A 26,891-nucleotide genomic window follows, 5' to 3' on the forward strand; every position below is an offset into this window, starting at 1 on the left:
TATTTGTAGGTCTTGAAAAATTATGAACAATGGTAATTTTTTCATGATTATTTACTTCATAATTTTTTCTTAAAATGCAATTGAAAAAAAATATAAAAGATACATGATAACCAGGCCACATGGCATGATCTGGTTGATTTATGTTACACGAGAACCAAAGCAAATGTTTACAAGTATATATCATTCCATGGTATACTTTTACACCACAATTGTAGAAGCCCATGCAATACACGATTTGTTTGATTTTTTTAAAATAATTTTTTTTTTTGTATTAATATGCTAAAATTTGTTACATATTTAGATAAAATTCTTAATATTAAAAGATAATATGTAATATTTAATTTATTTAAACTTTAAAATTTCATTCGCCAATTTTGCGTACGTGGAATTTTAATTATTTAATTCTAAAACAAATTAATAATATCTTATTTAATTGCCTACAACAAAAATTTATAATCCTACATGGCGCGCTAAGAAAATTAAATCCTACGTGACTCTCTAAAAACTTGGGAAAAAAACTCCCCTTTATATATGTATGTATGTATATATATATATATATAAAATGTTGTCTAAGACCATCCAATTTCAAAATTTTGTTGTGTAAGACCACCTGACTCAACTTTCCGGCCTTGACCTCAAACTCCGGCGTTGACTCAGGGCACGTGACATTCCCCCCCCCCCTTTTTTTTTCCAGAATTTTCTAGCTTCCCTTTCTCTCTCCTCTATCTTCTCTTTCATCTTCTTCTCAACGAAGTACTAGTCTTCTTCTCTATTGGTCTTGTCCTCCCTCATCTTTCTCAATCTTGTAGCTTTTCTTTGTCCCACCTCTTTTCTCTCAGTCCACCACCAACATCAACGACCATCAACAACAACAATGCTGCAACAACACATCCACCAACGTGAACCAACCACCACCACACATCAACCGCAGCAATAACAACGGTGCAACACCAACAACAACAAAGCCAACAAGCACCGTCGCGATTAAATATGTAGATCTAATTGTTTTGATTTTTTTGTGTGGTATTTTTTTTTTATTTTGTTGTGTTAATTTACATATCTATGGGCTTATTCGTTTCTTGGATTAATTTTCGATTTTTTTGGGGTTGATTTTCGATATTTTGGGGTTGATTTTCAATTTTTTTTGGGCTACTCTTCGTTGTAATGGGTTAATTTTGGTTTTAGGCGTTAATGGTGTTGCTGTGTGGTGGTGTCGGTGGTGGTGTGTGGTTGTGTGTGACAGTGGGGAAAGGGCTGGTGGGAGTGGTGGACTGGTGGTTGGGGTCATTGTGTTGGACTATGGTTGTGTAGTTGTGTGTGATAGTGAGGAAAGGGCTAGTGGGAGTCGTGGTGGGTAGGTTGGCGCGGTTGGCTGAGTAGGTGGTTATGGGGTGGGGGGCTGGTGGTGTGGGGTGTGGGCGGTGGTGGCCATTGATAGCCAGAAAATTCGAGGATAAAATAAGAAAGGGGGAGGGGGGGTCACGTGCTTGTCACATGGCCGGAGTCAACACCGGAAAGTTGGGCCAGGTGGTCTAACACAACAAAATTTTGTATTTGAGTGGTCTTACACAACATTTTTTTGGGTATGACAAAATACAATATTTGGCGGATGCTTTTTGACAAAATTTCCATAAAGTTATAAAAAAAACAAAATTATTGAGGTTGAATACTTGAATTAAATCTCTCTCTCCCGTTTCTCCCACCAAAAGTCAGAAACTAGGTTTCGCCAAAATTTCTTTTATTTTTTTCAACTATTTCTCCCAAATTTTCTCAACAATTTCTCCCAAATTTTCTCGTACTGATTTCTTCCTTCTCTGATTGCTAGAAATTTATCAACTTCACTTGCCATTATCATGTCGTTTCAAGGCAAGAAACTCATAAATGATCCCAATGGTCAGTTTTTCGCAACCATTCAATTTTCTCGAATTAATCATATACATTTTAATTCATTCTATTTTTTTATATTCTTACAATTAATTCGCGAATCGTGAAACTTCAACAATGTTAATACATTATGAACAAACCAGATATATTAGTGTTTGCATGTTACTTTGTGTTCAATTAGCTGCTAATATGTTTAAAAGTTACAGAAGCCTTATTTTTGATGATAGTTGTTATTTTGACATCAATTTTTTTTGTTTAAATTATTTTTAAATGGCTTGTTTATAATTCTGTTAGACTAGCACTTTGATTTATATAATAGTCAAATAATCGAGTACGGAGCTTCCTCTTTTGAAAGTGCTGGCAATGTCAAATGGGCGTATTTCGACTCCTATTCGAAACATGGTTTTGTTGTTTACCTATTCTGAATGAATGTCATACTTTGTAGTTAAAATAACCCGTGCCTTGTTGGGGCTGTGCTTTGTCATATCGTTATTAGGATATGATTTTGATTCCTATTCGATACATGGTTATGCTTTATATCTATTAATGAATGTCATACTTTGTAATTTAATAACCCGTGCCTTGTTGGGGCTGTGTTTTGTCGAGTTGTCGTTTCGTTATTAGGATATTATGGTGATTGGCAATGTAAGGACCTGTTCTCATACGTTGAAATTCAGTTCAATTTAGCTCCTAATTTCCTTCTCTTATAAATATTCATTTCAGTTCAGTTGAGCTGAGTTCAGTCAATGAGAACAGGCCCTAAGTGCTTCCAAATCCGTTAGTCCTCTAATGTCGGGCTTGTGTTTCATGCAATTTGTTTGGGATGGCTTACGTCAATCACGTTGGTTTAAAATTTAGCGGTTACTAAGGAGTCCCATGGTACATTGAAGAATTAATACTAATCTCCTCTATCCATTATTAGCTGTCACATTGTGTTAATTACACCCCTCTTCACTAAGGATTTGGCATGGTTTTACTATTCATCTTCTATGAAAGAGTTGAGTAGGTTCTTACTGAAACAGTGCTGACATTTTTTTTTTCTCACAGCTGTGGTGACAGAATTCATCGAGGGACTGGTGGAAACTTACCCTGGATTGCAGTATTTGGATGGTTTTCCAGAGGTCTTTATTCAAATTAATCCTTTATTCAATTACTTTTCCCTGGTTTTCGGCTTTTTTATCATAATATCATTTTGTTATTATGTTTGTATAGGTAAAGGTTGTTTTGCGCGCTGATGTGTCAAGCTCAACTTACAATTATGTGTCTGTTATATCAGGTGCGAATGATGTTTGTTTGCTAAAATTTTATGTAGTGATCCCAATTTCTCAAATAATAAGTCAATTTAAGCTTCATTTTATTAATAAAATGGGGGAAGTGGGGGTGGAGGGGAGCAATATAACACCGTGAAATTCTTGGTCATACTCTCCGCCATGCTTATTTTGATACGGAGAAGATGAGAGCAAATAAATTAGAGTCGGTCTTTGCTTTTATTTATGTTGAAGTTGAGTTTCCTCACCCAAACCTATTCAGTTTGATCCGGTCGTTGTGCATTTGATTCATCTCATGGAAAAATAAAAAATCAAAATGTTTTCAAGTTTTGTTTAGGTAAGGACAAATATATAATTTAATTTACCAAGTACTCTCTCCATGTCTTTTTGCTGTTATTATTGACACTTAAATAGAATTTTTTTTAATTCTTTTCAAAGTGTGACCTATTAGCATATCAAACTTTTTTAATTTTTACTAACATGTATTTGGATATTTTAACACTTATAAATGTTCATCGAAATATATGCCAAAAAGGAGATAAAAAGAACTTTTAGACAGAAGTCGCGAAGGAAGTAGAACCTAATCTAGTGGCTACTTGGTTATGGGATCAAACCCCAATAAGGGCACTTAATAGGTAGGGAATTCCTTACCCTTCACCTACTCCTAAGAGGCCTTTTTTGCTAAATGGCCAGGGATGAGCCATGTAGGCTTCCCCAAGAGGGTGCTTTTTCTTGCCTAAATTATGGAGTACATTGGTAATTAGTTGCATGGTGATAAAGTGGTTGAAAACAAGGTAGTTAAATGTTAGAAGTTTCTCTAAAAAAGTAGTTGACTGTAGTTACTGTACAAATTTTTAGAAGATGCAAGCAAATCAAATTGTGGTGTACAGTCTCTTGGAAGAAGGAAATGAATGAAGTAATAAAAGATTTCTCTACTTATGTTTTCTGACTCATGTTCTTTATTCCTTGAATTTATTCTCTTTAATTTGAAGCATTCATTTCCAACACATAATTAGGTTTGGCAATAGCAGGTGCCTACACCATGGCATGTTTGAGAGATTCGATTGACTTTGTGGCTGCAGTGCTCCAACCAAATCAGGCCCTTTTCAAATGCTCAGTCAATGAAAGAGCAATTCGTGTATAATTGGGCACAACCTTCTGATAGTAACCTGTTATGCCTATAAATCTCTGCCATTCTTTCTTAGATAGTGACTGGCCTGACTGCGGTCTAGTTTTCATGGCTTTAAGATGTCGTCAATATATACTTATATACGAGCACAAAACTCCTGAGATAAGGCTTGAACACATTGCAAAAACTAAAAAGTTGCCCTAGCATTTTTCAACCTTATCTTATTTTTCTCTTTGTGCAAAGCATTGTAGTCCACACAAAACTGCATTAGCCCATTTTTTTTTTTTTCACGTAACAGTAGAAGGGGGTAGTAAAAGGTTGTATTATCCCAACAGTCATCATCAATTTTGTAAGACTTTCAATTTCATCCTTCTGGAATAATGGTGGTGATGTAGCGGTACGGTCATTGGATTGTCACTTGTCTTAAGAGTTAAGAGTGATTTTTGTAGGAGCTTAATAGCTGCGATAGCAGAATTTGAGGATCGCTTTCTAAACATCTAAAAAGTATCTCATGGATATTATTAATACAAATCACATAATAGGAGTTAGATATACCTTTGCTGCATGTAATCACTTCTAGCCTTTGATAACCTGCAACAAGCTTGATATTCACATCACTTATGCTCGAAGGAAGGCCAAACCTGTAGCAGTAACTTGCTAGCTGATGTGGAATAATTCTGTTACTGAAGTTTGTTAAGAAAAAGGCAATTAAGTACTCTGAGAGGAGTTTGGTATTCTAAACTGATAGTTTGTTACAGGGGAATAATGTATGAAATAGAGGAGATGGAAAGGGAGTAGCATCATTCAGAAAAGTTGAGAGCAGTAGCTTTGGGAGAGAATCTTCTCCTCTCAAAAGAAGGGAGTAGTATTGAGGATTTCACTGATCATCAATACAATCTATCTTGGTTAACCGATTCTCTATTATTTGCCTTTGATTGTCTGATTTGATTCTAATTCCTAGCATAACCCTCCTTCGGAAATCAAGAACCTCAATTGTGATTCCTCTACTTAGTCCACAAACACAAGATAGATCCCCACGTAGGCTAGTACGGAAGGAGGAAGAAAATTGTCATTTTCTTTCTTTGTATGGGTGGCCGTGTTCGTGTATAGTAGTAGTATTAGGGTTGTCGTGCTTACTCAAATGTTATGTAACATTATCATATACATAAAACCAATCCTTATATTTTACGTAAATTAGGTTATAGGAAGTCAATCCCTAATCTTTTGCCTGCCACTTAGCCCTATTAGGCTTAGCGTGATTTTGATCCAACCCATGTTTATATGTGTGACCTTTTAGGATCCGGCTATAGTTAGGACTAAGCCCATTTACAATAAACTTACATGCTGTTGTTGGTTTCTAGCAAAACACTACGACCCCTAAATAAACAAATTATTATTTCTTAATTAATCCTATTATACTTGATTAAGGACACTTCCTTCAATTGCGTGCTTCTTACCAGGTTGAGGAACAAGGCTTCAAAGTCTATTGAATACCTCTTCAAACTGCCTGAGTAAATCTTATCTCATCTGGCATCTTACTGGCAGGGAATTGGTTTGGCTGATATGAAGTTTATTTATTTATTTATTATATTGATATAGATGCAATTCTTTTTTATTTTTTTATTTTTTTTTAAACAAAAAACTTTGGTCTTGTTGCACAACTTATTATCTTATAGTCTTGTGGGGGGTGTTTTTTCCTATTAATTTTAAAATGTATTTTTCCTTTAGGAGGTGGCAGCGGTCATGAGCCTGCTCATGCTGGATTTGTGGGTCAAGGAATGCTTACTGCTGCTATATGTGGGGATATTTTTGCCTCTCCTCCAGTGGATTCAATTCTGGCAGTATAACCTTCGTTCACTTCTGTTTTGTAGTTCACCAGCTAAATATTTTCTCTCTTCTGCAATCATAGAGAAATATAGATTTATAGAAGTTTGTTACTTATTTCTCAATATCCACCATGTTGAATACCTTAATTTTCTGCAGGGCATACGAGCTGTAACTGGGCCCAAGGGATGCCTTCTAATTGTCAAGGTATTTAAACTTCTTGTCATTATTCCAGCTTGCTGAATTATTATCGTGGGACGTATAGGTAGCCTAAGATTTTGATTTTGAATGTGAGATTGATAATATCCCATTCATCCACTTCCCTTGAATAGAAAGCTGGTGGGTAGGGGCGTTACTGAAGATTTGGCCCGTTCAAGTGGGCACTTACTAAGGTGTCACCTGACATCATAAGCAGGCTGCTGGGAATTCAATTGTTCATTTGGTATCACTGATGATTATATTTTGAACAATTATTTGAATTACCATTAATTATATTGTCATTTGAAACTTTTTCTAAAATCAGGTCCATTATGCTATTTCTTTGTCTTGAGACTCTTGACTTTCTTCTACCCCACTTTTGCGTGCATGTGTGTTGGGGTGGGGTTGGCTGACTGAATCTCTTTCATTTCCCATGAACTTGGTTCATGCATGATCAAGAGTATGATACCGTCTCTCTTGCAGTGTTTGAAACAGCGCGCATAAGGCGCTGAGGCGCAAGGCAATAGGGGGTAAGCACTTTTTTTTGGCCTGGGCTAGGTGTTTTTAATAAGGCGCACCAAACGCGCCCGAGGTGCACCTGAGGTGCACATGAGGCCCACCTGAAGCAATTTTCTGCCAAAATTTTTAACTGTTTTTATAGTGCACCTCACTTCAAAGAGGCGCACGGAGGCGCTGCATAGCACTACTCACAGTATACTTACTGTTACTAGATATTTGGAGTGGGCTTTTATGTTATTTGCCCATTCTCTCTTACAATTTTAGAATGTGACCTGTGGTATTTTAAAGGGGGAAGAGTATTGTAGTACGACTGATTGACTGGTATCAGCTCTCTATCCTGTATGTAGCAGGTTTAATTGGGCAGGAATGATAGAAATTATAAACTGTAAGTTCTTTATGTGCAAGTGTATAAGGTAAAACATAAGACAGATTTATAGGGCTCAACCTAGAGCTGGAAATCGTGCCGGGCTGTGCCGCCGCAGAGGATGGGCGGGCTGTGCCTGGCTGGGTAGTGGCGGGCCATGCATAGATTTGAAACATTTACGAGTACTACTTACAAGGATCTAAGTATAGTATAGTAATTAAAAATATGGAATACATATTTCATATTATTATTACTTAAAAGATTGTTTAATTAAACTGAATTCCAAACCCTAGAGTAACGCTTAAATATATCATCATTCCAATCTAATGGAAGAATAATGATAAAATTCGTACAATAATTAATAAATAACTTATTTTATTATATTGGGTACGTTCTTCTTCTTCTTCACGTTCTATCATCAGTGTCGTCTTATTGTGCATAAGTACGATCTTGCAAGCGATTTTTGGCAACCAACCAATCCTTGAACGCATACATTTCAAGTTTTTCGGGATTTAAACTTGTTCTTCAATTGTCTAAAACCCTTTGACACAGTAAAATCTTTTTGGAGGTAAAAGAGGAGGCTTGGATAGCGAAATTATCATGTGCCATTACAACCAAAATTGGATGTTTCGTGCTTTGTGCTTTCCACCAATTGAGGATGTCGAGGCCGTGTTTCTCTTCTTCGTCCATGCCTTTCATGAAGTCGTAACTTAAGTACAGTTGCAACTCCAAAACATTGCTTTGTGTTTTCCTAGACGATGATTCACTACTTGAAAACTTAGACATTATGTTAGACATTATGTTAGCAGCTTGTGCACATAAACCAAATGCGGTCGTGTTGTTAATAAGTATTACACTTTTTTTTTCATAAAAAATTACATAATAATATTCCTTCTCTTTTATCTCATGGTCTCCACCCAAACTCACTACTATTTTTTTTTTAAATTTTTTTCCTCACATTCATTACTTTTCAATAAATTATAAACCCTACTATATTTCTTTTTCAATTTTTTAATACTCCAAATACCCAATGTACCTCTTATTTATTTATTTTTTGACGGGACCTCTTATTTTATTTAAGCCAATTAAATTATCTAAAAACTATGTGCCGGTCAGAGAGTAACACTTATTAAAACATGGAGGGATTAATGATAAAAAGAACATAAATAATAAAAATAACCATAATAATATAATGAACTTTAAATACTAAATATAAAAACAATACAAATAATAAAGTTATTTAACCAACATATCGATTTTTTTTAAAAAATTGAAGGGCTGGCCCGCCATGCTGTGGGCTGGGGTGTGCAATTTGATGGCCCTGCCAGCCCGTCCCTCTACCACCCAGGCCGGGCACGGCCGTCCCATCCTATCCCGAGCAGGCATAGCCTGGCACGATTCCCACCTCTAATGCTAATGTATGTAGAAAAGGTCAATGCTGTATGCCTGTAATTGATTGTTATATATTATGGTAGAGTACTAGACCTCTATCTCTGCGACGTCTAAGTGGTATAAATTTTCTCATTCTGGAAAAAAAAATTATTGGAAGAGTTGCTTGCATCTTGAACATTGTATCACAACAAGTTAAGCAAGATTTCTAACTTTGATTATTCCCTACCTTGTTGTAGTAATGACGCTTGCTAGGTCTGCCAGAAACTGACTGCTGATCTGACAATAACGAGAGGGCTCAATGTTTTTGTTTTGGCTGTAAAATAGTTTATTATGGAGAAGAAGAAGAAAGAAAAACTGAGAATGGTGGAGGATCTTGAGGTTGAGTGGATAAGTAACATATTGCTAACCTGCATTGATTTAGTTGCCGAATAGTATGATGTTATGTACCAAATTCTTGCAATGTAATTAATATTAAATCAACACAATTAAGTGGTAAGCTTGAGTATTTTGATTAATTAGCAAACTGAATTACAAACTAACGAGGATAAGCATAACTTTAGGCTATGAGTCTCTCAGTGACTTTAGGCCACAAATCTCACAAGGAATTTCACTCAATTTCTGGATCTATTGCTGCTAAACTACAATACTTATACTCAAGACTTAGATAATACACGTGACACTAATTAACTAAAATAGAAACCCACAATGACCATGATTAAAGGAAGCTGCTTTCTTTCCTTAATTTCCCTTTAATGGCCTTTGTCTTGTTGCTCCTTGTTTCCTGCCTCCTCTGACCTTGGCTGCCCCAACTCCTTGGACCTGTAATAGATGGGCTTTGGGAGGGGTAATTTGGGAAGTCTAGTATTATTATTAGGTTTTGGACAGTACTCAGTAGCTTTAGTATAAATAGAGGGAGGGTAGAAAGAAGAAGGTAGGCAGAATTTTGAAGTAGTTTCTTAGGAGAGTTGTGACCTAAAGCCACTATTGGAGCTTTGTAGGCTAAACCTACTACTATCGTTGTAAAACCATTAATTTGTTTAATCAAATTTCTGAGTTTTCTCTTTCGTTGTACTTTTATTACATAGAGTAATTTCAGTTTATTACAGTTGGTATCAGAGCGGTGTTCCTGGCTGTCTGGTGCCGGAAACCACCACTACGAATTAAAAAAAAAATGACAGACTTTGAGGAGTCAATTAAAAGGATTGTGGAGGAAGCGATCGCCCAGACAACGGAGGCTATCAAGAAGAATTTTGAAGAGGCTTTCAAAGGCTTGCGTAAGCAGCGGAACAGGGAAGGCATATCGAGATCCCTAGAGGAGCCTACCATCCCGCAACTCAAGGGGTCGCAGCAGCCCAGAAGGTAGAGAATTGCTCCGTCACATTAGAAGTTGAGAAGAAGAGTGAGGAAGACGCCGAGGACGACCCACTCATCTTAGCGGCCGAGAAGAGGGCAGATTTGTGACGGCCAGAAAACAAGATGGCTCCAAAATACTTGACGGCGAGTTAGATTGCGGAGTTGTAGGTGTCACAAGAAAGTTTAAATTTGGTGGAAGGCTTGGGGATTATGGAGCGGGATTTACTGGTGGGGGTCGAGGCGGCTTCGCCGGCAAATCTGGTGGACGTGCTGGCAGGTTGACAGGTGGATTAATCGGTGTTAGTGGTCTTGGTGGTGGGGGGAGTGTTTTTGAAGGTGGCTCAGGTGGCGATTTTGGTGGTGGAACTCGTGAAATTGGGGGTGCTCTCGATATTGTAAGAGGGAACAGGGCGGGTATTTTTTGTGGTGGTTGTTTAGGAAGAATTTTTTGAGAAGGGCGGTGCTGGTTGCTGTGGATCTGACGGTGGTCCAGGAGTTTTAGCCAGGGAGAGTTGAGAGGGGTGGTAAGACCGCCGCTAGTGGTGGCCTGAACGGAAAGGGCGGTGGCTTTGCGAAGGGTGGATCAGGAACAAGTCTGGCGGTGGACCAGGGGTATGTTGCTATAGACTCGGGGCTTAAAGGATTAATTGAACAGTAACACACCAGCTTGAAGATTTTCTGATTGAAGTTGATGATAACGGCTACAAAGCTACTGCTAATGCTATTACACTAAAGGTGGAGACTTGGAGGCTACACTACTACTACAACTACACTAGATTAACATCAAAACTCACATGAATCTTTTTCATTCATTCCTTCCCCTTAAATACTAAGCATTCCCCTTTCCCTCATGTAACCTAGCAATTAAAACAAGTTGTACTATTCTGCCAGACTGGCTCTACACAATTACATTCCCTTGCCACTCTTCATAGTGGAATAATAATTAGTTTTGTCCTCTTTTGCCGGTCTTTTTTGTTGCTTCCCAAATTGCTGTTACTGCTGTCCTGCCCTGCGGTGGAGTTGTGTTGTGCTGATCCATTGCATTACTCCCCCCGGAATATCCACCTTGTCCTCAAGGTGGAAGGATGGAATCGCATGGTTAATAAACTCAAGGTCCTCCCACATTGCCTCGAACTCCGGTGCCTTTCCCTTCCTCCAAATTTTTTGTCCCCAGGGCGCCCAGCTCCTTCTTGCATAAGGTGTGAACCATAGCCCTTAGAGAAATCTGAGTTGTCTCCGGCGATGGATCGCCTTTGAGAGTCACCTACATGCCTTTCCACCGAAACTTCATTATGTGAGTCTTCCAGTTCGTCGATACGGACCCCAATTTCTCTAACCATTGCACACCCAGTATTAAATCTGCATTTCCCAATTTTAGAGGTAGAAATCCTCTTTGATTGAAATTGCACCATTTAAATTCAACTCAACTCCCCTGCATCTCCCTTTCCCCTTCACCATATCCCCAGTTCCCAACACCACAGAAAAGTCACCTCCTTTTGACTCCGGCATCGCCAGCTTCGCCACTAGTGGAGCCGCAATAAAATTGTGTGTGGCCCCGGAATCAATCATTACCGCCACCGGGTTTCCTCTTAACTCCCCTTTCAATCTCATAGTTTTTGGATTAGAAATTCCGGTAATTAAGCACAGTGACGCCTCGACCTCCACCTCACCCCTTGCGTTTTCTTCTATTTCGGCCGACTCCTCCCCGTCCGCCACTACAAGAACACTCAATTCCTTCCTTTTGCACCTATGGCCCACCCCCACTTCTCATCACATCGGAAGCAAAGGTTTTTGGCTCTCCTCTCCTATAGCTCCGCCTTGGTAAGGCGCCGTGTGAAGGTGGCACTCTTGCCTTGCGAGTTTCCAACTTCCAAGTGAATTCACCATGTTCACTAAGGCTTGAGACTACTCTGGTCTAATTCCAGATCCAGTGTGACTAGGAGTACCATACGTTTGAACAAGCCCAGACCGTTCCCCTTTTGAATCATAGAAGTATTACTCGGCAGAGGAATGAATAGAAATCTTGCTGCCCCATACTTGTAACTCTCTTGACCCACCTTCTTGCCTTGACTAACCCGATTCTTATCCTCTATCCGACCCGCGAATTCCATAGCCCCCTCCAAATTAAACGGGTTTAGCATTCGGAGCTCCGTTTTAACATCCTCTTTCAACCCATTTATAAACTGGGCTAGCATAATACTTTCTGGAATCCATTCCAATGGAGCAGCCAACTCAATATACCTCCTTCTATACTCCACCACCGATACCTGTTGCACAGCCAACCATTGTTCGTACAGCGACCCGGAGTGAGAGGGTCAAAATTCGCACAACCTTTGCTTGAGATCCAACCACCCCGTAACTGGTCGCCGCTTCTTCTCCCAATGATACCATTTAAGGGCGGCTCCATCCATAGCTACCACCGTAGCTTCGAGCTTCTCTCTCTCTTGCAACTGGTAAAAATCAAAGAACATTTCAGCCCTCAATATCCAGTTGTCGGGATCAGTTCCCTCGAAAATCAACATGTCAAGCTTACGGTGTTTCCAATGGCCTCTGTTATCGACGTCGCCGTCGCCACCACCGCCGCCCGGCCAGTGACGGAACTCGAATTGCTCCTCGCCATGGCCGCCTCCTCTGCAGCCTCTCCTCAACGGAGAGCGCACTTCATTCTCTCCATGGCCTTGGTTATGGCTTCCTTCAGCATCAAGGTTAATGGGTTGGATGATAGGCTGTGGTTGTAGAGGTGGTCTGAGTCCCTAACTTCCAGCGGCGGTCCTCTTCATCTCTTCCCGAAATTTCTGATTATTCTCCCTCTCAATCGCCGCCAACCTATCGTGATCGATCCGGAAGTGGTCGAGCCTTTCTTCCAGACGCGTGGTGGTTTTGGTTAAGGCTTCCTCCGTCCGCTTCCTCTCTGCCTCCAATATTCCAGCCACTGCTGCTTGCACCGCTCTCTCTATGGTGGTCTCTTGGGTTCCGAGCTTGTCAGCAATGCTCTTAAGGTGAGCTTCCTGCAAATCGCATTTCCCTTCAATGGTTGCGAGTTGAGTCTCCACTGCTTCCTGCTCACCATGATCGGAACTGCTATGATATCACTTGCTATAGACTCGGAAAGGATTAATTGAACAGTAACACACTAACACACCAGAAAACAGAGGAAGCTTGAAGATTTTTTGATTGAAGTTTATGATAACGGCTACAAAGCTACTGCTAACGCTATTCCACTAAAGGTGGAGACTTGGAGGCTACACTACTACTACAACTACACTAGATTAACATCAAACTCACATGAATCTTTTTCATTCTCTCCTTCCCCTTAAATACTAAGCATTCCCCTTTCCCTCATGTAACCTAGCAATTAAAACAAGCTGTACTATTCTGCCAGAGTGGCTCTACACAATCACATTCCCTTGCCACTCTTCATAGTGGAATAATAATTAGTTTTGTCCTCTTTTGCTGCTGTCTTTTTTGTTGCTTCCCAAATTGCTGTTACTGCTGTCCTGCCCCTGCATTTTTGCGCCTCCTTGAGTAACTTGAATCGGTGGAGTTGTGTTGTGCTGATCCATTGCATATGTACCGCTTCACCCATCTATGCCGGTGAAAAGTCTCGTGGTGGTCTGGGTTGCTACTGCAGATTTCAGAAATGGCAGTTGCAGATTTCAGAAATGGAGTGTCTGGGAAACTTTGTGGAAACTGAGTTTGGCTTGGAGGACAAGGAATTTCTAGAAAGTAAAGGGGTAAGTAATAGTAAGGGTATTATGGTCAAAGGGGTAAGACATGACCTGGATGGCAATCCAGTTATGCCTAATGTAGTAGCTGCACAAAGTTTTGGGCTAACCCATTTTAAAGTCAGTGGGCTTACTCACTTTAGGCCTAACCTATCACAACCACCCCACAACCATGATATGTCTGCTAGCCAAATCAAAGTTTTCAAACAAAATTGTTCTTTTTTCTCCTACTTGCACCCCTCTAATCTCAACGCAGACACCACACACACCGCCCAAAAGCTAATTGTCCCCAATGACAAGTTGCTAAGCTATTCTGCCATGTCAATGCTAATGAAGAGAGCACTAATACTCGCCAATGTGCAGCCTTTCTCACTGCAATTCGCTCTCAGTTATAGCCCATTCAAGAGCTAGAATAGTGATCATTGTTGCCATGGCCGGATTTCGAGTGAAGACTATTATCCACCTTGAGGACAAGGTGGAAGTTTACGGGGCCGGTATTGTAATAGATGGGCTTTGGGAGGGGTAATTTGGGAAGTCTAGTATTATTATTAGGTTTTGGTCAGTACTCAGTAGCTTTAGTATAAATAGTGGGAGGGTAGGAAGAAGAAGGTAGGCAGAATTTTGGAGTAGTTTCTTAGGAGAGTTGTGACCTAAAGTCACTATTGGAGCTTTGTAGGCTAAACCTACTACTATCGTTGTAAAACCATTAATTTGTTTGATCAAATTTCTGAGTTTTCTCTTTCGTTGTACTGTTATTACATCGAGTAATTTCAGTCTATTACAGGACCCTTGTTGCCCTCTCTTTGTGCGCCTCGTATACACCAACATTGGTGGTTGACTTGCGGTGTTGACCCAGTCCATAACATATGAGCACCACATTTAATGTTTCCTCATTCACTCCGTTATATGGTTGTCTCTTAGATGGACACATCTTCACCTTAAAGGTCTGATTGTGAGTATCTAACAATATATTCTTATAACAGAATTACACAGGGGATCGCCTTAATTTTGGTTTGGCAGCTGAACAAGCAAAATCTGAAGGTTACAAAGTCGAGGTATATGACTAATTTTTCTTGTCTATGTATTATTTTAACAAGAATTATCTGATGGATTATACTTTTTCTTTGTAGATGGTCATTGTAGGAGATGATTGTGCTTTACCTCCTAGAGGGATAGCTGGACGTCGAGGTTTGGCGGGAACTATTTTCGTCCATAAGGTTGTTTCTGAGTTTCTCCTGATTGTGCACTTGTTGGGAGTCTCTTTTACACCCATAAGGGTTCTGTTGTATTCTCTAGTAGTACCTTCTTTACCACTTTTATAAGGCTCATAGTAGCTATTCCCTTTCATGGACAAAAATGAGAATGAAGTGCACTGCATTTGGTTTTGGTGTAGTCTACACCAAGTGTCTTGTTTTTTAGGCAAACAGGTTTATGTAAGATGGTAGTCATGAGACTTACACATTTGTACTTATGGAGTGATGGGTAATGGATTGACGTAAGATAAAATGTTTTGAAAATTTCCCTTCTGGCTAGAGCTAAGTGAAATTGTTTTGTATCTCTATTTATCTCTGAGAACTTTTGAAATTATAAGAACATAATGCTGTATAACCGTCAAATTGACCTTAAACATGAATGCAGCATTGAATCTGACAAGAATGGAACTTATATGCAATGATGTGTAGGAATTTTTGAACATAGAGTAATTATGTCGCATAGACTGGATGTAACAGGGATAGGAAATGTATGATCCAATAGTCAAGATATTGCCAGAGTGGCACACCTGAAAATAGCAAGACTTAGGAGTAACTAGACCAGGGAGCAGTGTTGGGTCTTGGCCTAAAATAAGAGGGGATGAGAGTTGAATCTCTTAACACTTGGTCAAAATTAATAATTATGCAGCAACATTTTATAAGTAAAATAGGGTTATTTAAATTTAATAACTAGTAGATCAAAATCATTTGCAGGGGGCTGGGCCCAACTAGCCCTGGGAGAAGGACCCCCTCTACCAGGGAGAGATTGTTTGTTTTTCAGCCTTGTAATTAGCAAATTCTATGTTAAATTTAGAAAATTTGGCAGGCTTCTGATTCCAGTACTGTCGTTCTTTCTGTAGCCACACACATATTGTCCTGATTTGCAGCCTTGTCCTGTCTCCAACTTTATTGAAGGCTAAGATTTAGAAGCCAGTCAAAGTTTCTGCTTAGGTTGTTAGTTTGGAGAATTTTATGTGTGAGAATTTGCAGGATTGTTGGCCATTTATTGCATTAAAGAAAGATTGTGAAATTATTTATTTTTACTTTGGATGATGCTTTTTATAAGGTAGAATTAGTTGGCTTTTCCCTCTTTCTTTTTATCTTTGTCAAGAGAAGTATTGAGGACTTGGAAAAGGTGTGAAGTACACAAACTATGTGGCAATGTGCATGTTTTGCTATTTTAAAGGTGCTGTGTTTAGAAAGGAATGATAAGATACTTGAGATTGGATGTCTTCTTTGATATCTTTACGTGATTAGGTGTTTGCAGAATGGATGCATTTTTGATCAAATGGCTTGTGAAGAAATAATAAAACGGACCGCGGCAAACGCGGTGTGAATCTTTTCAAAAAATTCACAGCATTGGGTTAAGTTATGTTTTTACATATATAAGTTTACAAAGCATTCTTTGAACATATTATAACCTTATTTATCAATATAAAAGTGTAACATATTTGGCAAACAAAAAATTACAAAATATTATGTAAAGACTATATAAATAATTACTAAAATGCTTTTTTGTCAATTTAAACAAAGGAATGGATGTAACGGATTAAAAAAACGTTCTAATGCACGACGAGTCACCATTACATAATGGATAACACGGAGAGAAAGGTGTGGTTTCTGTCGTGGCGTCATATAGCCAGGTTTCGCTGATTGGAAAACCCAAAATTTATGTATTTTTGCCACGGCGTTATATATAGCCGGGTTTCGCTGAACGGCAAATCCATACTTTGCTGCAGAATGGTTGTTATATGGCAGAATGACTGAGTTTTTATTCCATGGGTGGTTTATCTTGCTGTACTTATTTAAAAAGTGCTTTGTAATGGGCCTTTCATTAACTTTTATTTTATTTTATTTGTTTTGATACCTACCTGGTGTAGGTTGCTGGAGCGGCAGCTGCTGATGGTTGCTCCCTAACTGAAGTTACAGCTGAAGCTAGAAGAGCATCTGAAATGGTTGGAACTATGGGTGTTGCATTATCTGTGTGCACCCTTCCTGGCCAAGTCACATCAGACCGTTTGGGCCCAGGAAAAATGGAGCTTGGTCTAGGAATAGTAAGCCAATACTTGTAATTGTGTAGTGCTGCTGTTATGTGGCTATGTGTGCTTTGTTTTGGCTTAATTATGGTGTGCACCTTACTTCTTTGATATTCTTATTTGAAAAGTAGAGCTGTCAAATCGGGTCTGTGGGCCGATCTCGGGTTGGGTCTACTATGAAATAGTTATGCAAGGTATAGTGTGTCCATGCAGATTGAAGGCGAGATCTAGTTTATTTGAGTCTTTCGTGTTTCTTTCCCTGGCAAAAGCCTAAAACAGCAAAAAGCTTAACATTTATCTATTCCAACCACCTCCTTTTTTCCCTACTTCATTTCTTCGAAATCATACAAAAAAATTTAGGTTTGATATACAAGGACAAAATTCTTAAATCCAAGGATGCTACATTCCTCAAGCTTTGAAAAGACATATCTGAAATCCCAATTTCATTCTTCTAGCAGCTCTGATAGCTCTTGTCAGACTCTTCAGTTGGCTCTGAAACCACATCATCTGCTTTCACACTTTCGGGAAATTGAAATTATAATCCCACCTTTGTCTGGTCTTCTCAAAACAATCCCAGCTTTGAATAAATCCCACCTTTGACATCAATTTTCTATAAACAGAACATGACCGGTTTTGATGGGTTGGTAACCTGTTGGAGAGGGTAACATGTCACGTGTCGATTTTTTTATTGGTAAAATTATTTAAAAAAAAACTCCTTTTTCCCTCTCAGCATTCCCTTTCCCCGCCTCCTTCTATGGCTTCCCAGCTACCATCCTCTTCCAAAGAAACACTATACCAACGCTGCCCCACAAATTGACAATCACCATCAATCTATCTCGTCTCATGCCAACAACAAACCAACAGCACCAAAATCCCAAAACACCCCCCATAACACGAGCAAGTTAACCCCAATTATGAAAAAAAAGAAAAAAAAAAACTATACTCCGTATATATTTTTGGAGCTTTTTCCTTCAATTATTCTAAATTATCTTCTCAACAACTAAAAAGTTTATTTTGGATGAATTGTATGATAAATAAAATTTTGAGTAATTTGATAGTGGATGAGTAGAGAGCAGCAACTTAGGGCTGCTTGGTATTTATGCATCCAGGAAGGAGTAGTGGATTTCACAAGGGAGCATTGTTGTTGGTGGTGGTCACAGCGAAGGGGTGACGAATATTAGTGAGGAGATGAGTTGGTGTGTGATGCAGATTGGATGCGTGGGGTTGTTGTGGTTGACTAGGTGTGGGTTTTTTTGGGGGTGGGAATGGTGGGCAATGATAGGAAGAAGAGGGTGGGGAGGTGTTCTAAGGTGTCGATAGTGGAGGTGGTGGTGTTAGTGAGGTTGGAGATGAGAGAGATTAAAGAAAAAAGAGCAAACAAAATTTTTTAAAAAATAAAAGTAACCTGTAAAACAGGTTGTAGGTTAAAAGGACCGTTAAAAGAAGACGGTGGTCAAAGGTCGGATTATTTCTAAATTAAATGAAAGTGGGATTGTTTTCGAAAGACAAGGCAAGGGTGGGATGATTGTTTTCCATTTTTCCTTTTTTTAAAATAGTGCTCATGGTTTTCCTCACTATCCTCACATAATAGGCAACTCCCATCATTATCAGCCCCAAATTTTAAGTACTCTACCCTTGTTTTGAGTCTGCTCTGAACAGCAAGCCAAGCTATAAACATATGCTTATGAGCTGCCTCTTTCTCCCAAACAAGATTGTCCCAGCTGCAGTACCAGTGGCGCAAGGCGTTAGAGGTCACGCGCTTTTTATGGTCTAGGCGAGGCGACTTCAATGAGGCGCACAGAGGCGCGCCTAGCCGCAGCCTGAGGCGCACAAAGAGTTTTTTTTATCAGAATTTTTGTATTGCTTATTATATGCGCCTCACTTCAATGAGGCGCACGGAGGCGCACTGAGGTGCACCTTAGGTGCAAGGTACTTCGAAACGCCTTGGTGTGCCTTGAGCCTTTTTATACAGCTGCACCTTGGGAGATGAGGCCTGAAAACTTCATATATATTGCTGATCTTTTATGGCAGTTCATTACAGTCTTCATTTTTCTCCTTGATTGCACATATTTGCTTCCAATACCAGCTTGTATCTTTACTAGGCTGATAATCCAACCAATTTTGAGTCCTCAGGTAGAATTAACCCATTTCCCCCATAAATTCTCTTGCTGTTGAGCTATAGCCCAAACATGCTTTTTCCACTTCGGTTTTTATTGGGTTGTTCTTGGGTTGGGTAAGTTATTGACATCTCTATGGGAAATACTTACTTGGCTATTAATGATGTTGCCTATTCCTATTAAAGAAATATACAGCAGAAAGCTTAGGTTTATTAGTTGTTACTGTTATGTGCTTATGTCTTGGCAGGTTCCTTTGGCTGAAAATATTTTGTACTGAATTGCTGATATTATCAATATGCTGGTTTATCATTCTTTTTGTCTCATACATATTTAATATTTACTAAAAAGTAAGGCAATACGAAATCTTGTCTATTTTGAATACTCACTAAGCTAGTTTTATGGTTTTTACAGCATGGAGAACCTGGTGCTGCTGTGGCTGATTTGCAACCTGTCGATGTGGTTGTTGCTCATGTTCTTATGCAAATATTATCACCGGTACGTCTCTGCAAAAGGAAATGTTTAAGCTTCAATTCTCTCTTTCTTGTGGCCATGGCCCCATGGGTGACCAACTTCCTTTTTATTTATTTATTAATTTTTTTTTATTTTTTTTGTTGAATTGTTGTGACACATGATGCAATTATTGCTCCTGACCTCTAATTTCTGACTACTTTGTCAATGCCAGATTAAGTACGGAACTACAGGGAGAAAAAAAATATGAAATTTCAAGAACCTTTTCTTTCTCTTGTTGTTGAATCTTTATAGGATTAGCTAAACTTGGCTTTTTGTAATTTCATGGGTGAAATTTTGCATCATAACGTGAGAGCTTATTTGGCTATAACCCTCTGTTTTTAAATGGGCACCACCAGGGTTACTCAGACTTGGGTACATGTGTCAGAGTGGATCCCGACAAACTGAAATTTCAATACACGGGGACCCTATCCTAACCCTCACGGTTACGGGGATGGGAATGGGGGATGGGAAAATAGGAAATAGAAGTCAACTAACATTTGCTGACGTACATGTTTTCCCAAACAAAAAAAAAAAAAAAAAAAAGGAAAGAAATCTTAATATGAGAGAAGATTGTTTCAAAAAAGGGGAAAAAACATAACAGAGACTAATAGAAGACCAGCGTGGCTTCCTTGATTGGCGCCAAAAATGTATTTTTATGTTCGGTATTGTACATTTAACAAAAGTACCAATTTTGAAATCCTAAATTATTGCTCCTCCCTGATATAATTCATCTATGAATAAGTAAGCATTGGTAAGCCAATTGGCGTCTTTAGTTTTCCTTCTCTCCGCGGATCCGGTACGGAATCCTGGATCCTTGTCGCGTCTGGTTGACTCGAGTACGAGCCAAAAATGGTTGTCAAAGTAACATAATAAGACCTCTGTTTTTTTTTTTTAATTTTTTTTAATTTTTTTTAGTTCATTTGTATCTTCGAGATTCCAATGCAAGTGGAATGTAATATTTAATTGAGTTTTTAGTATTTCAAAATATAAATATGTGTGATCTTGTTAGATTAATTTTTGTTTTTGGCTTTTAATCTTGTATTTTTTATGATTTTTAAAAATGATGTATTTTTATATTAAAGTATAATATTGCTTTGAAAACTATGTTTAAAACAAAAGGACAAATTAAAAAATAAAAAAAGAGAGTACTTATAGATGGTATTGAGATGTAGTATACAGGATTTTAAAATGCGGCCGCATTGTGACGTACCGGCCGTTTTGTAACGGATTTGAATTTTACAGAACCGGATTTTTCCGATTCAGCACGCTGCATTTAATGCTCCGCAATTTCGGCTGTTATGACCGTTATGAATTGAAAATCGGCCACATCAAGCGTTCCCGACGGAGAATTTAAGGAAAAAGAACCCAAAGTATAAGTAATCCGGTGAGGGATCCGTTTCTCCATGAAAGTCGATGAAAACTATCACATCTCTTTTGTCTTTTAAATAAAAAGTGGGTCGTGGAATGAATAGTGACAACTGTATTTTACCTCTTTTTATTGTTTTTACTTCTCACCTGACCCCATCAGCCATCACTCTTCCTCTTCCCTCTTTTATTCTTCCTTCTCCCCCACGTGACTTCCTTTTCTAATTACTACTTTACTCTTTTATACTTTTTTTTAATTACATTTATATGTAGTAAGTTTACTACGTATATTATATACTTGTGCGCCACACTATTGTAGTACTGTACAAGATATAAAAAGGGGATATATATTGAAAAATAAGATTTTCAAAAATAATGAGAGAATTTATTATAAAACCTATAAAACTACCATAATATAAATTAGGGTGACAATCGCGACACGTTCCGTGATCAACGCATCAATTCCGTTACCAAATTATTGCGACCGTTTCCGCGATCCCGACCGAAACCGCATTTTCGAACCATGGTAGTATAGGAACATAAAATTCATAAACATGGTTAATATTGGGGTATCAAATAGATTATAAACACATTTCACAATAATTCCATGGGAGTTAAATGGAGTCATTGTGTGAGTGTAATTTGGGAATTACATACTAGCTCTTTTTTTTAGTTGACATGTATTCTTTTTTGGAAATTTTTGTTTAGTTGACACGTTTTCTTTTTGGGTAAGTTTTGTATTGTAAGATGACAATTAGAACATCTCCTTTGAGTATTGTAAGATGACAATTAGAACATCTCCTTTTTGGGTAAGTTTTGTATTGGTGAGACTCAACTTTGAGTATTGAAATACAAAATGAGTTGTTTTTTGCCTTTAATTGTGATACCGAACCCACTTCTCAAATTAGCAACTCATGTGAAGTCTAATTTTCCAATGGCGAGACTATCTAAAGTATACTAATGTCACTTTCAATTTATGACCCACCAAATCCATATTATAAGTTTTTCAAAAAAAAAAAAAAAAAACTTAAATAAATTACAAATTATTATAATATTGATAAAGGGCCCACACTTTTTGTCAAATGAGACTCAAAGTGGAGTATCTAAACTTAGCAACTTTTTATTGGAGTTGCTAAGTTTAGATATCAACTTATTGGTATCCTTTGCAAAAAAATACTCTCTCCTAAAAAAACTTCCTGCAAGTCTCACCATTAGAGATGGTCTTATACCCTTCTTTCTCATCCCTGATAATATACACTTCTCTATCCTCTCTCCTCCGTACACGATTTGTGCCCATCTGTCTCCTTTGTCCCAAATGAAATAAACATACTCACTTTTTCTCTTCTATGCTTCTTTCATCAATTCATTAGTTCATTACTCCCTATGATTTTCTCTCTCCAAAATCATCAAACAAATATGATTGAAATTTACTCCGTATAAATTATAAAACATCATCGCCCTCAATTATATGCAAATTAATGGAAAGAATTTCTCTTTTTTTTTTACATATCCATCTCATCTGCTCCTTCGCCACTCATTATAAATAAGCCAAAAATCATTCACGAAAAAGGTTTCCAATTTTATACAATTATTAATAATTGAAGCATTATGGAAATATTTGAGAAAAAAAATCAAAGGATTTGCTTGAATAATAGTGGTAGCCATTGTTAAGTCTTGAGCTTCATTATATTTTTTGACTCTCTCCTCTGTAAATGGATTTTCATATTAACAATTATAATCAATGTTTTATTGATGTTATAACTGTGAACTTTATAGTTTAATTTAGTTGATTGGGATTTTTTATTTATTTTGAATATTTAATCTATACGACTTCTGGAATTTAGTGCAGTGAGTGTTCTTGTTAAAGAAGAAGAGACTCCAGTAATCAATGAAGATGATAACCACATTTGGTCCAGGAGTAAAAAAAGCGGTGGGGTAATAATAATGTGAGGGAGTAAAGTGGAGGGCAAATATATCTTACTTCCTTCCTTAAGATACTCGCCAAAATGAAACGGGTCAACTAATGAAGAACGGAAGAAATTAATTAGGGTACATGGTGAATTTTTCTAAGTTTTGGAGTGCATAGCTTGTTTCAAGGTTCTGTCCCATCTTTTTGTTGGAAGGTGAGCGGGTGATTCATGATGAAGCTTTGTTTTAAGATTATTCTTGCATTGCTAAAATATGCCCTGGATTTCCCCCTTTTCACAATTTGCATTTTTACTTGGAAGGCTAAAGTTACTCTTATGGTGAGAGCTTTGTTTGACTTTGGCATTAGCTAGATATGCTTAGGTGGAATGTAATGTCTGGTGAAGGCTTGTTGATGTGTATGGGGAGTGCTGGGTTTTCACTTTCACTGTTTTGGTGCTGCTGCATATTTGTTTTGTAACCTTTGGCATTGGGGGTTCAAGTGTTCAACGAGTTTGGTTTTGAAAAGCTTGCCTTGGTTGCTTATAAGGCTGAGGTAATGGACGGGGATAAGGTCTGGGGAATAACTTAAGAATGAGCAAAAAAGTTCAGATCAAGTCCTACCAGGCTTAGTGGTGAATCTGTAATATCTGGCTGGGATACACAGATGCATTTGGGAAGAGTAGGGTAAAATTACTTATTGTGTCTCTGTTTGCTAAGGCTGATGGGGATTTTTAAAAATGACTTGACTGGAAAAATTCACCTTAAATTGTTTATTATCAATTTTTTTTTTCTTAATTAGTTGGATCAAAATTAGAAATCTAAGTTTGTTGTTTCTCGTTGGACATTGGAATAAGATTTGCATATCTTTTCTGATCCTCTCAATCATGTACTAAGTACATTATTGGGCTATGAGAGACTGAGAGTTACTTAATTTCAGAGATTTAGAGAAACTGGGTCTTTGTAACTTTTGCTGTTTACTGAGGACAGCTCATTCTTCTGACAATTATATAATCACAATTTTCATTCATCACATATAAAAAAAATGCTTAAAAAAAGAAAAGAAAAATCCTGAGTATGTGCAACTTTCATCAAATGGGTTGTGGGAGAGCTGACTAGTGACTAGAATCTTGTAGGGTGTGATGTGTTTTTGCCTATGTGTGTGGTCCATTTGATTTTGAGAAAAATGTTATCATTCTCTTTTATTTGTCTCTGCTTGGTTATCTAAAATTCTTATGCCTCTAAGTGGGTTTTTTTAAGTGATTCTTCCTTACGGAGCTTCAAAAAACGGGGAACACGTAATTCATTATTTTTCACCCTTTTTTTACCACTTATCCTAGTGACACTTTGCTTCTGATTTTTTTCTAAGGTGATGCATAGTCTTTTGTTAGTAGTTTTAAGATATTGTTTGATAAATTTGTGTAGAACATGTTCATTGGTCTGGAATTCAGTTATTATCATTTTATTTCACTTGACCTATGACTTTGGGGAAGCCCTGTAGAAGCTCAATGAAATGATTACCTTCATATGGTATTTGGCTTCAAACTTGTGGTGGGCCTGTTTATTGTATCTTTTCCTGCATATCATATCTTGCCTCATCATAGACTTTTCATTGCAGGAAACTAATTACGTGCCTATTGAACGCGGAAATAATGTAGTCCTCATGATTAATGGGTAGGTTCATGGGCCTTTGGTGGTTTGAAGTGTTTTGACTGTTTGTGCTGTATATGTCATCTACAATCTCAATAAAAATTTGGGTATTGATAGATTTGATATGCTATGTATAAGTCTTTGTTCTTTCTCCTTAATGAACGAATTTTCACGAAAATACTAGTTAAGAGGAGCGTAGGAGTCTCCACCTTTCGGACAATGTTACTGATCTACTGGGGCCATGTGTGGATTTTATTTTATTTGTTAAAAAGTTATAATGATTTGATATATTTCTCGTTAAGACAATTTTAGCGTGACTTATTCTGCTTTTATTGATCTGTGAATAAATGAATACTATCCTGATTAACTCTATTATAGAGATATCTGCTGAGAGGTTTGTTTAATGTGGAACCTCAATGTGCTTGTCACATTTATGATAGCTAGTCCTTTGCATATTGCTTTCTAGATTTGGTCTACTTCACGGAGACAGGAACACTCGTTTAATGTTTTGAAAGCATTGATGATGTTATCATATTATTTTTTGTTGCTGTTGCATTACATTTTGTGACACTGTTCTTTATGTCACAGGTTGGGTGCCACTCCTGTGATGGAATTGATGGTCGCTGCAGGAAAAGCTGTTCCTAGGTTGCAGTTGGAGCATGGACTTGCTGTTGATCGAGTGTATACTGGTTCTTTTATGACTTCCCTTGATATGGCAGGTAGGGCCCTATTGAAGCAAAGGAGTATTTTATTTGGATGATTCTTTTGTGTTTGATTTTTTCAATGCTGTCAGGATTGTCAATTACTGTCATGAAGGTTGATGAAGGAATTCTGCAACGACTAGATGCTCCAACAAAGGCTCTAGCTTGGCCTGTTGGTGTGGATGGTAAGTGGTTTGAACTTTAAGATAAAGACAGATATATCTTTTGTTAATTTTCTTCTACTTGATTAGAAATCATTGTCAAAACCCACTAGCTGATTTGGCAAAATCAATAAATCAGGTCCTTTCCATGTAGTTCATTACATGTGGTTATTTTTCAGGTAACCGTCCACCTGCAAAGATTCCTGTCCCAGTTCCGCAATCTCCATTATTAAAGTGCAATGAGGTATGTCATGCTTTTTAAGAAATTGAGTAGTGCCTGAGGTTATAGGCCCCTCCTTGACGCTCCTGTCAGTGTTGGTTTGAATATATTCCATTTTCTGGCAAATTACAATTGTCATGTTCTAGGAAGGAATTCATAGAAGCTGTTTAAAATATACGAGCTTTTGGAACTGTATCTTAAGTCCTTCCATATTTTATTTGATTTGTAGCAAGGGAGATGTTTAAACATTGTCATATTTGAATGGTCTTTTTGGAGTCTATAATTATATTATGGTCACTGTCTTCACATTTTCCTGTCAGGGATCCATTTTATTTTAGTATTATTTTTCCAATTTCTTAAACTAACCTCCAGGTTTGGTGGCCTGAGGCTCATTTATATGCAGCTTTATCCATGTTTTAAAGATTTCTAGGAGGCTCTGATGGCTATACCGTTAATCATAAGTTGCATTTATAGACCTGGAAGTTTTATAATTCTATTGTAATCCAAAGTTGATACGTCACCTGGTAGAAATTTTTACAGCTTTAAAAGTGGATTGTGTTCTTTTCTCTCTATACAAGCTGTACACTGGCTCTTATACTGTTGCGTAACCTAGCAAAACCAATCTCTTTGAGCCTCTGACAGTTCCATTCTTGACCACCATGGACTTGTGTTATAAACTAACTGCAGTCGTCTGTTCATCACTAGTGCGCACTAGTTCATGCAATGCTATCAACTGAAAGTATTTTAGCAAGCTATGTACCATGATTTTCAAATACCCATTTTAATTTATCTATTAATGAAGCTGACTGTGGTATTGATTCACCAGCTCTCTACTCGGCCACAAGAATTAAGTGAACATTGTCATACTCTTGAGGTGGCTATTGAAGCTGCAGCCAGTGAATTGATCAACATGAGGGATGCTCTTAATGAATGGGATAGTAAAGTTGGTGATGGTGATTGTGGATCTACTGTATGTATTTCCTTCTAAATTTCTATGTATCTTACATGCTTGCAAGTATGAGATGTACACCACACAGTTCTAATAACTTGAGTGTTCTAGATGTTTCGTGGAGCTTCTGCAATTTTAGAAGACATGAAAAAATAGTAAGTTACTTTTGACTTGCTTGAAATATCTTTTTTGTGTTACGAAGCTATAAGTGATTCATATTTGATTTTCCTGCTGCTATTTTTCGCATTTCTTTTTTCTGTTTTATGCATTCATGATGCCCTTTATCATGGAAGATTTAATCTGCTGCAGTATGATAGTTGGTATTTGTACTTCTATGCTTGGTGTTGTTACACTACGATTTATTGTTGAGG

General features: G+C 37.8%; 1 protein-coding gene across 3 annotated transcripts in view; it reads left to right on the plus strand.

Moving 5' to 3' along the window:
* Positions 1-930: 930 nt before the first annotated feature.
* Positions 931-26,891, plus strand: part of LOC110733215 (putative 3,4-dihydroxy-2-butanone kinase) — a 31,565-nt gene continuing 5,604 nt past the window's right edge. The window contains exons 1-16 of one of the 3 annotated variants that reach the window (XM_021913227.1): positions 933-1,720; positions 1,826-1,893; positions 2,932-3,005; positions 3,097-3,160; positions 6,010-6,122; positions 6,265-6,312; positions 14,640-14,711; positions 14,787-14,873; positions 16,787-16,960; positions 19,471-19,554; positions 24,458-24,513; positions 25,078-25,208; positions 25,283-25,375; positions 25,531-25,595; positions 26,398-26,541; positions 26,632-26,675. In XM_021913227.1, the coding sequence (XP_021768919.1) occupies positions 1,854-1,893; positions 2,932-3,005; positions 3,097-3,160; positions 6,010-6,122; positions 6,265-6,312; positions 14,640-14,711; positions 14,787-14,873; positions 16,787-16,960; positions 19,471-19,554; positions 24,458-24,513; positions 25,078-25,208; positions 25,283-25,375; positions 25,531-25,595; positions 26,398-26,541; positions 26,632-26,675 (1,289 nt within the window). In that variant the 5' untranslated portion in view covers positions 933-1,720; positions 1,826-1,853. Of the gene's footprint in view, positions 1,894-2,931; positions 3,006-3,096; positions 3,161-5,741; positions 6,123-6,264; positions 6,313-14,639; positions 14,712-14,786; positions 14,874-16,786; positions 16,961-19,470; positions 19,555-24,457; positions 24,514-25,077; positions 25,209-25,282; positions 25,376-25,530; positions 25,596-26,397; positions 26,542-26,631; positions 26,676-26,891 lie in introns of those variants that run through there. The other 2 variants (XM_021913228.1, XM_021913229.1) reach the window with 2 other exon arrangements.

The sequence above is a fragment of the Chenopodium quinoa genome, unplaced genomic scaffold (genome assembly GCF_001683475.1).
Source record: "Chenopodium quinoa cultivar QQ74 unplaced genomic scaffold, ASM168347v1, whole genome shotgun sequence".
Lineage (NCBI taxonomy): Eukaryota > Viridiplantae > Streptophyta > Magnoliopsida > Caryophyllales > Amaranthaceae > Chenopodium > Chenopodium quinoa.